The 11,728-nt window shown below is 50.1% G+C and overlaps 2 protein-coding genes across 3 annotated transcripts; one reads left to right on the forward strand and one right to left on the reverse strand.

Annotated features, from left to right (window-relative positions):
- Positions 1-481: 481 nt before the first annotated feature.
- On the forward strand, positions 482-5,326 carry LOC149753587 (respiratory burst oxidase homolog protein C-like). The gene is made up of 7 exons (XM_089929980.1): positions 482-1,485; positions 1,631-1,790; positions 1,942-1,990; positions 2,246-2,359; positions 2,452-2,883; positions 3,101-3,487; positions 3,575-5,326. Exons 1-7 carry the CDS (start codon positions 909-911, stop codon positions 4,088-4,090), a joined length of 2,235 nt encoding a protein of 744 aa, XP_089786106.1. The 5' UTR covers positions 482-908; the 3' UTR covers positions 4,091-5,326.
- A 3,539-nt stretch (positions 5,327-8,865) lies between these two features.
- LOC149753588 (putative BOI-related E3 ubiquitin-protein ligase 3) lies at positions 8,866-10,626 on the reverse strand. Of its 2 annotated transcripts, none has more exons than XM_089929982.1 (4): positions 10,464-10,626; positions 10,296-10,381; positions 9,823-10,211; positions 8,866-9,732 (listed from the first exon to the last, which is right to left on the reverse strand). In XM_089929982.1, the coding sequence occupies exons 1-4, from the start codon at positions 10,535-10,537 to the stop codon at positions 9,148-9,150; spliced, it is 1,134 nt and encodes a 377-aa protein (XP_089786108.1). In that variant the 5' UTR covers positions 10,538-10,626; the 3' UTR covers positions 8,866-9,147. The 2 variants fall into 2 exon arrangements, with proteins under 2 accessions (XP_089786108.1, XP_089786107.1); XM_089929981.1 differs by having other exon boundaries at positions 9,823-10,208; positions 10,464-10,623.
- Between the last annotated feature and the right edge of the window lie 1,102 nt (positions 10,627-11,728).

Below are 11,728 nucleotides of genomic sequence, written 5' to 3' on the forward strand. Positions count from 1 at the left end.
ATTGATTGTAGCTGGTGGTCGAAGCACACCATGCTTGACTGTTGCTGGGACAGAGCTACGAGCAGCCTGTAAAGGTATCCGTTATACAAGATGTGTGCTGGGTGTCGATAGATTGTGCATTGAGGGAGGCTCTGCTACGGTGATTGACTGGATACGAGGAGTGGATAGGTATAGCGACGATCACCCGTTGATTCGAAATATTCGCAGATTGGTTCAAAAGCTGTTTGCCGTTCAGATTGGCCATGTGTATCGTGAGGTGAACAGAGCTACGGACTGGATCACCTCATACGTTGCACGTCACTCTGGAGGTGTCATCTGAACGAGTTTAGCAGGTGTTCCTTACTTATTGCACTGTTTACTTTTATTTGATTTGGCGGAATGTGCTTAAATTTGATTTATTGGAAATGGAATGTCGTTTTGAAAAAAAAAAAAAAAAAATCGAGCGCTCAATTAAACCAGGCGCAGCAGCTAAAGGGAGAGCGTATACTACTAAACAGACTTCTCCATCTCCTCTGCCGTTTGACCACCGCCTTTCCTTCTAGAACGGCGGTAGGAACATTACCCGATTCCACACCCACCACTCCAGCCCCTATATTTATATATATATATGTTTATATCATATCATATCATAGCATATATATCCCATCACCAAAACTCCTCACCATAACCAAACATAGAGAGCGGGTGAGAAAAATACCGATCTCTTCCTCTCCACCCCATCTCCGACCGATCCACTTCCCAAATTTCCTTCATCCTTCATTCTTTTGTTTCCTCGAGGTAAGAAGGAAAAAAAGAAAAGAAATCCGTCTCGGTCATTGTAGTCGGGAGTTCTTCAGGTACTAGCCAGAGAAGAGGGGTTATCTTGTTTGGGAGAGTGGTTGCAGTTGGGGATCTGAGTTCTAGAATTAATGCAGAAGATGGGGACGGACGACGGGAGGGGCGGCGACCACCAGTCAGACGTCGTCGAGACCGAGAGCATCGGCAGCGATCGGGTCCCTTACAGCGGTCCCCTCAGCGGGCCACTCAACAAGCGCGGCGGCCGGAGGAGCGCCCGCTTCAACCTTGCGGACTCCGCCGGCGGCGACGACGAGCAGTACGTGGAGATCACGCTGGATGTCCGCGACGACTCGGTGGCCGTGCACAGCGTGAAGCCGGCGGCGGGCGGGGACGCGGAGGACCCGGAGGTGACGCTGCTCGCACGGACGCTGGAGAAGCGGTCCGGCTCCATTGGGTCGTCGGTGATCCGGAGCGCGTCGTCCCGGATCCGGCAGGTGTCTCAGGAGCTGAAGCGGCTGGCGTCGTTCACCAAGCGGCCCGGCCCGGGCCGGCTCGACCGCTCCAAGTCGGCCGCCACGCACGCTCTCAAAGGCCTCAAGTTCATCAGCAAGACCGACGGCGCCGCCGGCTGGCTGGCCGTCGAGAAGCGCTTCGACGAGCTCGCCGTCGACGGCGCCCTCCCCCGATCCCTCTTCGGCCAGTGCATAGGTCAGCTGTTATCATCAATTACTCTCTCTCTCTGTTCCTCTGTTTCTTCTATAATTTTCTCCGTTGTTTTGAATTGTTCTTACCATCTAAGGAAAAGAAAAAACTGGAAAAAGAAAATAATGGAGAAACGGAATAATGATGGCAGGCATGAAAGAGTCCAATGAGTTCGCGGGAGAGCTGTTCGACGCGCTGGCGAGGAAGAGAAATATAATCGGGGATTCCATCACCAAAGTGGAGCTCAGGGAGTTCTGGGACCAGATCTCGGACCAGAGCTTCGACTCCAGGCTTCAGACCTTCTTCGACATGTACCCATCCTTTCTCCCGCCCTATCTCTCTCTCCAGTGTTCCGTACCCCTAGTCTCTAGGATGATATGAATCTTGTGCTCGGTAATCCCGGTTTTCCGGAAGCTATGGAGCTGGAGCCGTCGTGACATTAATTTTATAAAATATATGCAGGGTGGACAAGAACGCTGATGGAAGGATTACAGAAGTAGAGGTCAAAGAGGTAAGGAAGAAGATCACTCTCACAACCTCACGAGTCGGACTTTGTAGTTTTGCCGGTGCGAGACCCTCACCCAGCTACAAATGATATCTTGGAGGATGTGAATTTTGACCCGTCTTTTTGGGTGGCTGAGAATTAGCCGAGACTCGGCTAACTCGGCAGTCCCATCACCGAGTCAAACTTCTCTCTGTGTCTCTCGCTCTTTTTAGCTAAACAAGCCATGCTTAGCTACATATTTGATGTATGGGTTATCAACAGATCATCTTGATGAGCGCGTCAGCAAACAAGCTATCCAAGATCCAGGAACAGGCGGAGGAGTATGCCCGCCTCATTATGGAAGAATTGGACCCCAACAATCTTGGCTACATCGAGGTAAAACGCCATTATAAAAAAAAGAATCATGCAAAAACTGCAGATATATATATTTTTATGCTGATCTTTAGGAATGACTGGTGAATCCTCAGATATACAATTTGGAGATGCTCCTGCTGCAAGGACCAAGCCAGTCGATCCGGGGCGGGACGACCAACAGCAGGAACCTGAGCCAGATGCTGAGCCAGAAGCTGAAGCCGACGGAGGAGCCGAACCCACTCCGGCGGGGGTACCAGCGGACCAGGTACTTCCTGGAGGACAACTGGAAGCGGGTTTGGGTGCTGGCTCTGTGGCTCGCCATCTGCGCCGGCCTCTTCGCCTGGAAGTTCATGCAGTACCGGCAACGGGCGGTGTATCACGTCATGGGCTACTGCGTCTGCGTCGCCAAGGGCGGCGCCGAGACCCTCAAGTTCAACATGGCCCTCATCCTCCTCCCTGTCTGCCGCAACACCATTACCTGGCTCCGCAACAAGACCAAGCTCGGCGCCGCCCTCCCGTTCGACGACAATCTCAACTTCCACAAGGTAGGTAGATATAAATATATATATATAATTCTTTTTCTTAATTAATTACAAGCTATATCCGGCCTTCTCCACTCCTTGTTTTGAAAACTTTTGCCTTTAAAACGCGACATGATTGATCTCATCTAATTAGAAAAGTATTAATTATAAGCATTCAAAAGCCAATTATATAAGCTTGTCGATTTTCTTCTTTTTTTCTTCTTTTTTTTTTTTGCAATAGGTGATTGCGGTGGGGATCGCCGTTGGCGTGGGACTGCACGCAATCTCGCACTTGACCTGCGACTTCCCGCGGCTCCTGCATGCGAGCGACGCGGCGTACGAGCCGATGAAGCCATTCTTCGGGGACACGAGGCCGAACAACTACTGGTGGTTCGTGAAGGGAACAGAGGGGTGGACCGGGATCACCATGGTGGTGCTGATGACCATCGCCTTCGTTCTGGCCACCCCGTGGTTCCGCCGCGGCCGGATCGGGCTTCCCAAGCCCCTGAACCGGCTCACCGGTTTCAATGCCTTCTGGTACTCCCACCACCTCTTCGTCATCGTCTACATCCTCCTAATCATCCACGGCATCTTCCTTTACCTTTCCCATCAATGGTACAAGAAAACGGTAAGTATATTATACCACAAGTCCCTTAATAATTTTCTTCATCTAATCCCCTCCGAACATGAATTAATCTTATTTAATTAATGGCAGACCTGGATGTACCTGGCGATCCCGATGATCGTGTACGGGACCGAGAGGCTGATCAGAGCGTTCAGATCGAGCGTGAGGCCGGTGAAGATACTGAAGGTGGCGGTGTACCCCGGGAACGTGCTGTCTCTCCACGTGACCAAACCACAAGGCTTCAAATACCGGAGCGGCCAGTATATATTCGTCAACTGCGCTGCCGTGTCTCCCTTCCAATGGTGGGTAGCGTGCGTGTATCATAGTAGACCACGTACGATCGCTTGTTGTTTAATTGGACCCGGGGCAGTCTTCGGTCGAGGAGAGGGAGCGGCGATGAGTTCTCACGGTGGGGCGGCGGTCCGTCGGCGAGCGGCGTCCTCCGTCTGGGGCAGTCGGAGAGAAGGGGCGGCAGGTCCTCCTGGCGAAGCGGCGATCCGTCAGTTGGCGGCGTCCTCCGTCCGGGTGCCTGCACACAAACCGGTGGCCGAGTTTTCCGGCGCCGGCCCTCCGACGCTCAAGTCAGGGAGGGGGCAAATAGTGTAGAAAGGGAGATAAATAATGTCTGTAGAGTGTATCAATCTTCCAACCCCCTCCTGAGAGGCCAAGGCTCCCTTTTATAGGCGGGGGTCGGTTTACCTGCGATGTAACAGGGCGAGGCCGTAGTACGGCTCGGCATGTTGTTCAGGTCGGCGCATGGTCAGGCGAATCATTGCTCTGATGTCGGCGGTGAGGGCGTCGTATAACCCGAACTAGCACGCTGTCAGACGAATTATTGCATTGGTGTCGGAGGTATGGCCGAGATCGGAGACTTATCATAGTTGACTAGACTCTGCTGGGCTGATTTGCCGTGGAGAGCTGAGAGTCCGTAGATGACAGGAGCCATGCGCATTTATGGTGGAGTAAGCCGGAGATCCGCATTTATTATGGAGTAAGCCGGAGATCCGCATTTATTGTGGAGTAAGCCGGAGATCCGCATTTATTGTGGAGTAAGCCGGAGATCCGCATTTATTGTGGAGTAAGCCGGAGATCCGCATTTATTGTGGAGTAAGCCGGAGATCCGCATTTATTATGGAGTAAGCCGGAGGGTTACAGCGACCATGCGCAATAAATGTCAGGGTATGGTCCTCGGCCGGACCTCTGAGGCGCACGGCCGTAGTAGGTGGCTGACAAGAGTAGACCTCGAACATCGGGGTTTTTCTTAGGTCGGAGGTCTCGAGGTCGGGCGTTCCGAAGTCGGACGCCGACTTCGGCCGTCTGGGGTCGGAAGTTGTACGGCTTCTTAGGGGTATTTATGTCATTTTGGAAAAAAATCTTATTCCCCCCAACAGTGGTCATTCACGCAATGATAAGGAAAGGGAGGGCGTGAGCGTTGTGAGGAAGGGGACGGAGAGGAGGGACAATGATGGTGAGGGTGCGCTCGAATACCTCAGTTTTTCCACCATGGTAGCAGAGAGCATGAAACATGCACGCGCAAACCCTAGCAATATCGAGACCATGCTCTCTCTATCGCACAACGTCAACCACCGCCGGAGAAGATCGAACGATCTCGAGGGATCCACCAACCTAAGCCGGAGAAGAATGGAAATTGACCTAGGGATCCACCAACCTAAGCCGGAGAAGAATGGAAATTGACCTCGGCAATAGGGGACAAGATGATGAAACTGACCAAGGTGTTGACAGACGAGAACAAGAGAAAAGAATTGTATTTTTGCCTGTATTTTATTTTACAATGTACAAGAGCAGTTTTTATATGGAATAAAGGCTAATTAGATTTGGTAAGGCTGACTAAATTTGGCACATCAATCAAAATGAAATTTAGTAAGGTGACTAAGTTTGATATAATGTTTTACAATGATTCTAATATTTCTCTCAAACTCAAGGCGGTAAAGTGGACACCAACTTGAATTTGGAAATAAAAGATTAAACGATGCCTGGAGGATAAGCTTTGATGAAAACATCCGCAAGCTAATTAGCTGAGGCGACAGGACAAAGATGAAGAGTGCCCTCCTATAAATGATGACGCACAAAATGACAATCGATCTCAATATATTTGGTGCGCTCATGGAAAACATCGTTGTGACTAATCTACATGGCACTATAACTATCATAATAAATAGGAGTGCTTGACCGCTGAGGAACGCCCATATCTTGTAGAAGCCAATGAAACTAAAGAAGTTTGGAAGTAGTATCAGCAAGAGCTCGATACTCAGCCTCAATACTAGAGCGAGCAACAATCGTTTGCTTCTTGTTTCGCCGAGAGAAGAGAGAGTCACCTAATAGGAAAAAAAAAATTGGTGGTAGAGTGGCGATCAGTAGGGTCACCGATCCAATCAGCATCAGAATAAACCTATAATGTCAGGGACAAGCGAGAAGAAAAATGAAGTCCATGAAACAAGATGCCCTTCACATAGCGTAAGATGCGAAAAACAGCTGCATAGTGAACAGAGTGTGGAGCTGTCATTTACTGGCTGACAAGATGTACAGTATAGGCAATATCTGGTCTGGTAACAGTGAGATAAATAAGGTTCTCAACGAGCTGTCGGCAAAGGGTAGCGTTTGGAAGAAGCTCCTTATTTGTAGCACAGAGCTTGATGTTGAACTCTAAGGGACTGTCAGTTGTCTTACAATCAATAAGACCAGTATGAAAAAAAAAAAAAGATTAGATGCATACTTGGTTTAGGTGAGATAGTAGCCATCAGAGGTAGGAAATACCTCCAATCCTAATAATAACTGATAGAAGGGCCTGCCGACTTTGGTCCAAGCCGGCCCATCTGGTGGCCCATTCATCACAGCCACATGTTGTTATGGTTTAGGAACTGTCGGTACAAGTTTTACTTTGTTTATTCGTACCATTTTGGCCGTTACTGCAGACCTTTTTTGTTGCACTCACCCTATCCATTGCCACCATTACTGCCTTCAACGTTGTGGCACTTGATCATCACCCCTCCTATCCTCTGCTACATGTGCTTCTTTGGCACAAAATGGATCTTCGCCCTGCCTCATCCCTCCTCTTCTCTGATACCACATTGCAACAATTTCCTTCATAATTCATGGATGAGGTTAGCTGGGGTCCTGAAAGAGAATTGGCCGAAGTTTTTCTCTAAAATAGCTTCCTTCATAACTTCTGAAAGACGGAGAGTAAATCAGATATTTTTTCTCTCGCTGTCAACTATGTTAGAGCATGGATGGATTATTGGGGGATATTGCAACAGAAAAATAAATTATGATATTTAATTTAAAAAAAGAGCTATGAAGTCAAAGTATTTTCCGCCTAAATTTGAAGATAACTACGACTTCGTTGTCTTTCTCCACCAAATCCAAAAGAAAAAGTGAGAGAGGGCGTTGGTTGGCTTATCGGGGGGTGGAGTGGGGATCGCACATCATGGGCCATTCGTAAACAACAAACATATGAGGCTGGGGGAAGGAGCGGACGGCCGGTTGAGTAAGGCTAGGCGGGTGAGGGCTTTTCTCGCAGCATCTGATGCCAATATGGATGGATCCCTTTTCCATCTGCACGTATTTCAAAAGCATGCCAAGAGCTATCACGTCGCACGGCATACCACGTGTCGTAACAGTAAGTACCGAGTGCAGATGGCAACATTTGCACAGGGTGTCGCCCCTTTCTATGCTCATCAGCCCATATCAATTTCCTATGTCGTCAAGTCGCTTACAAACGAGGCGTGTGTGTGCTGTTTCTGCATCACGTTTACTTGTCTCGCGGTTACTGTCAATTACTAAGTTTGCAGTCGGAGTTACATATACATATATGAGGCGCGGTTGGCAACTAGCATAGCCCACGGTAGCCTTAGTCCGGGAGGGAAGATAATGATTCCATGTAGGCTTCATGATCCATTTTTCAGACTTCGACCGTGCAAATCTCAGTACCTGCCAAATTTGAAGGGAAAAAAAAAAGGAAATCGAATTGGGGAACTCGCAACGATTATTAGTTCCTACTCAAGATGCGGGACACTAAATCCCATGCGACACATGGGAGCAGCGCGAAAAGGGGTACAATCATAACCGGTCAAAGGGAAGTTACAAACTAAAGGACGGTTCGTGCGCACCTAAGCAGTAGCATACGTAATAGAAAATTAGTTTTGAATTGAGTGGTCCTAGCGCACCAAAGTGAAGTTGGCGTGATGATAACGAGGTGGATGACATCGAGTGCCCCCCTCTATAATGCAAATTGCTTGGGAAAGCAGGGAACGAGTTCATTGCTTTCCAACGATTACAGAGCAGCGTCTTAATCAGGAAGAGCACATAATGCACACTTAAAAAAGAGTTACATTAGCCAATCCTTAATCTTATAATATCGAACGGTCAAAGGGTGCGAGTCGTTTTCTTTGTTACTTATGATAAGGGGGATGGTGGAGGCGGAGGCAGTCACATATCTTGCACACCATCCATCCAATGCAGCGTCTCCTTTTCCTGGCCACCTTCCCCTGCCCTGCTCCTCGCACTACCAAATCCCCCCCTGCCCAAAGATAATTAAATAAGAACAGGAAGTAGGAGGCAGGAGTCGGTGGTGGGGGAGGGTTGGTGATGCCATTGGATGGGGAGCTGCGATGCCGAGTCCTTGCGGTAATCCCAATATTTTCCATCTCGCTCTCCAGAGCAGCGTAATAATCATGACAGAGTAAACTACCCCATCCTCCTCTCCACCGCTCGAAATGGCACCCACCCACGGTCAGTGCTCCCCTTAATTTAAATAACCGCTAATCAGAGACAGGATCGAGATGTTGCCCGTTCCAGTGTCCCACTTTTGTTCCCACCAGCCCAGTATTCGTCACTCTTTTCTAATAAGAAAGCAAATAGTTTATAAAATAATGGAGCATACGAGGAACGCGCGCACACCCATCCATAACCTGCTTTTACTCGTTCCCAGTACAAACCGTGCCGGGCTCCACCAGATCCTCAATCTCCACCATCTCCCGCGAGATCTTTCCCTTGGCGATATTTTTAATACAAGCATATCGTGATCATCCACGTAATGCACAATTACAAGAACCCAGTCAGGAATATATGATGATAAAACTTAGCAATCTGGGATAATTGATAATAATGTATCTAGTTCCAAAGCGTAGGTTTCTTCGACGCTTGTACGCACTTGCCGATAACTAATCCACGGTATAAATATTAAACCTCTTGGGGGGACCCCGACTGCTAAGACTGACAACGTAGCTGACCACCTCAGCCAAGCAATTAGGCACCCATATTTTCCTCAAATTCCAACCGCCCTCGACGCAATACATCGGGTAATAAACTACCTACTGAATGAAGTGTGGCTCATAAAACTCTCACGAGCAGTTTCAGCACTCTTAAGAGAAAATTACGGAGTGTTTTGAATAAAAAATAGAACTTTTTTGGTCGATAAAAAAAAAAAAAAGAAAACTTTACCGAGAAGTTTTCCTTACAGTAGCAGCGGAACACTCCGGTACAGCATGCATCGGAGAGCATTGGCAAAAGAGAGTTCACAAAAAAAAAGAAGAAGAAAAGACGCGGAAAAAAATAAAAGAAAAAGCTTCACAGACGATTCCAGATCGTTGGTTCACCCCATCGGACGGCCGAGACGGACCCAGAAGAGATAACGCCCGCGGGGATCAGCATAGGAAAATTTCGAGGGAAGCATTCTTCACGGAGTGGCAGATGGGACACGTGTCGATCTTCGGTTCGCAGGCCACGCACAAGCAAAGGTGCCGGCAGGGGAGCAGAAGAACGCACACGTCCTTGTCCCGGCACGCCTTGCACCCCCTCCGCAAACGGAGCTCCTCGTTCTCCCGTGCCGCCGTCGCCTCTGCCTCCCTCCTCCCCTCCTCGAAGCAGCACGACTGCGCGTCGTCAGCCGGGAACGCCGCCACCGGCCCCTCACTGTCCCCGTAACCCTCGCGGCCCTGGTTGCCGGTCACGGGGGCGGTGAACGCGACGTTCTGGAGGAGCACCTGCTCCAGGCTCGTCCGAAGACTATTAACCACGGCTTCGTTGTTCTTGGCGACGTTGAACCAGATCTGGTTCTCGGCGCTCATCTGCCTTACTTTCTCCTCCAGCTCCGCATTCCGGCGGGTCGCGACCTCCAGCTCCGTCTCCTTCTCCCTCAGCCGCTTCGCCACCCGCTGCTCCACCGCCGACACCAACACCCGGCAATATCTCTTCCGGACCTCCTCTAATCCCGATCGAAGCCTTTCATTCTAGTAATCACATCACATCAGACGAAATTAGACCAGTACAGGACTCTATCCAGAAAAAGAGAGACAGGGGAGGGGGATGGGATCCGGTACCTGGAGGCGGAGGAGGGCGTCGATCTCAATGGTCTGCTGGTAGAGATGGAAGGTGAGTTCCTGGGCAAGAGGGGAGACAGCGAGCTGCGAGGCGGCGGCGGGACGCCCGCTAGTAGAAGTCCCGGCGGAGTCGAGCAAGCGGCTCTGCTCGTGCGACAAGCGAGCGCCGGCGGTGGCTACGGCAGTGTTGTCAGGCTTCGACGGAAGCGCGGCGAGATTTAGACCAGGGATTCGGAAGACGGCGAGGGCGTTGCGGTCGGGGTCTGGAGGGAGCGGCGCCATGGGCTCCTCATCTCGCATCCGCTTCCGGGTACCGGAGGCGTTGCACGTCAGCTCGCTCGTCGGATCGCTGAACACGGTCAAGTTATTAAAGCCCTGCTGCGGCCCTGCTGATCCAATCACAGCCGTTCAATGAGCAGATGATCTCGGAGGTGAAGGGGAACAAGAAGGAGCTGGGGTTCGGGATGGCTCACCGAGATAGCTGTAGATGCCGGGGAGAGTCCCGAGTTGGTGGGGGTGGGGATTGCGATCTTGGGGCATCTGGACATTGTTGCGAGCTCTGGAGAAGAAAGACTTGTCAGGGAGGAAAGACAAAAGAAGCGCTCCTAAAATAACGAATCTGGGGGCAGGCGGGCTCTCACCTGGCCCGGAAATCCGCGGAGAGGGCGTTGGATGGATACTGGGCTTGCACAGCCATTGCTCCTGCTCCTCCCATGCGATCGCTCGGTCTAACGCGGTCCGTTGAGTCTTCCGGGAGCGGGGATTGAGGGGAGGATGAAATGACGTGGGGGGGGGGGGAGATGAGGGTCGTATTTATATAGGGATGGGTGATGGACACGTATGACAGCAGGTGCGGTGCGCGAATTAAGAAACAAACAGGTTGGGCCCGGGGGCGGAGGGCGGGGATCGGAAAACGAACGGACTGGTAATTGTTTCACGTTTTCTCGTGGAAACTAATAAATTAATGGAAGGGACGGCCGAGAACGAGAAGGGGGGGGGGGGGGGGATGGTTCTGCCATTTTATATGGAGGGGGCATTTACTCTGTCCGCCCATGGATAAATGAGGGAGCCGCGGCAGCGGACGGTCAACCGAAACGGGACAATGCACATCAGATACGGGCGCTAAGGCTGGGGCCGGGTATCTCCAACTTTCTTTACTTGATTTTGCTTTTTTCTTTAATTTAATTATTATCTTTCTCTTTTCCAGTTTGTTGAATATTTTACTGGTATTTGCTAATTAAAGCGGCTGCAAAGAGAGGCAGATTCTGGAAGGTAATTTCTTAGAGATTTCAGCTGGAAATAGATATTTTAAAAAGAAAATAGCTGCAGCTGCTTTCCATTTACGTGAATGCATAACGTCCGTCCGATACATGCATATGTGGATGATGGCTGAGACATGACAGAAGACGACGGAACAGTATGGGATGCGTGATTACAGAGCAGGCCCCCTTATTGTTCATCCGCCACCAGCTCGTTCCGGAATCACAGGGACGGTTTACCCTGAAAAACATCACGGTGACTGATTTTTTACGTTACTCTTAAAGTTAATTAGCTAATTTTGGCCAAAGTTTTCGACCTTCTACTACCGCTTCCTTCGTCACGTCATTTCCCTTTCCATCGCCATGCTTCCAGCTTGCCACTCCTGCATACTGTCAACAGCATCCACGCCCTGCAGCGCTGGACCACATTAACTACCCCACCCGAGGAGCTCGCTCGGTCGTGACATCTTAGGCACCTTCCGTATTCAGTGGAAATAACGTGACCCAATCCAATTTTATGATGCAGAGTACAGATAGGGATGGACCTAATTAATGGATCGAGATGTAAGGTGAAAAAAAGAACGAGCCGTGTGACTTGCCGAAGTTTTTCATGTTTCTAGCGGGAAACGAGTGCGAGGAAAAGTAGC

The sequence above is a fragment of the Phoenix dactylifera genome, chromosome 4 (assembly GCF_051530095.1).
Source record: "Phoenix dactylifera cultivar Ajwa chromosome 4, Ajwa_hap1_PhDact_Kaust_v1.1, whole genome shotgun sequence".
Lineage (NCBI taxonomy): Eukaryota > Viridiplantae > Streptophyta > Magnoliopsida > Arecales > Arecaceae > Phoenix > Phoenix dactylifera.

Bases quoted from the DNA above. Each gene is read 5' to 3' on its own strand.
- LOC149753587 (XM_089929980.1), top strand. From the start codon at position 909: ATGCAGAAGATGGGGACGGACGACGGGAGGGGCGGCGACCACCAGTCA. The intron at 2,360-2,451 runs GTAAAACGCCAT...GTGAATCCTCAG, and splicing joins ACAATCTTGGCTACATCGAG to ATATACAATTTGGAGATGCT. The intron at 2,884-3,100 runs GTAGGTAGATAT...TTTTTGCAATAG, and splicing joins ACAATCTCAACTTCCACAAG to GTGATTGCGGTGGGGATCGC.
- LOC149753588 (XM_089929982.1), bottom strand. From the start codon at position 10,537: ATGGGAGGAGCAGGAGCAATGGCTGTGCAAGCCCAGTATCCATCCAAC. The intron at 10,382-10,463 runs GTGAGAGCCCGC...TTTCTTCTCCAG, and splicing joins TCCGCGGATTTCCGGGCCAG to AGCTCGCAACAATGTCCAGA. The intron at 10,212-10,295 runs GTGAGCCATCCC...TGATTGGATCAG, and splicing joins CGGCATCTACAGCTATCTCG to CAGGGCCGCAGCAGGGCTTT.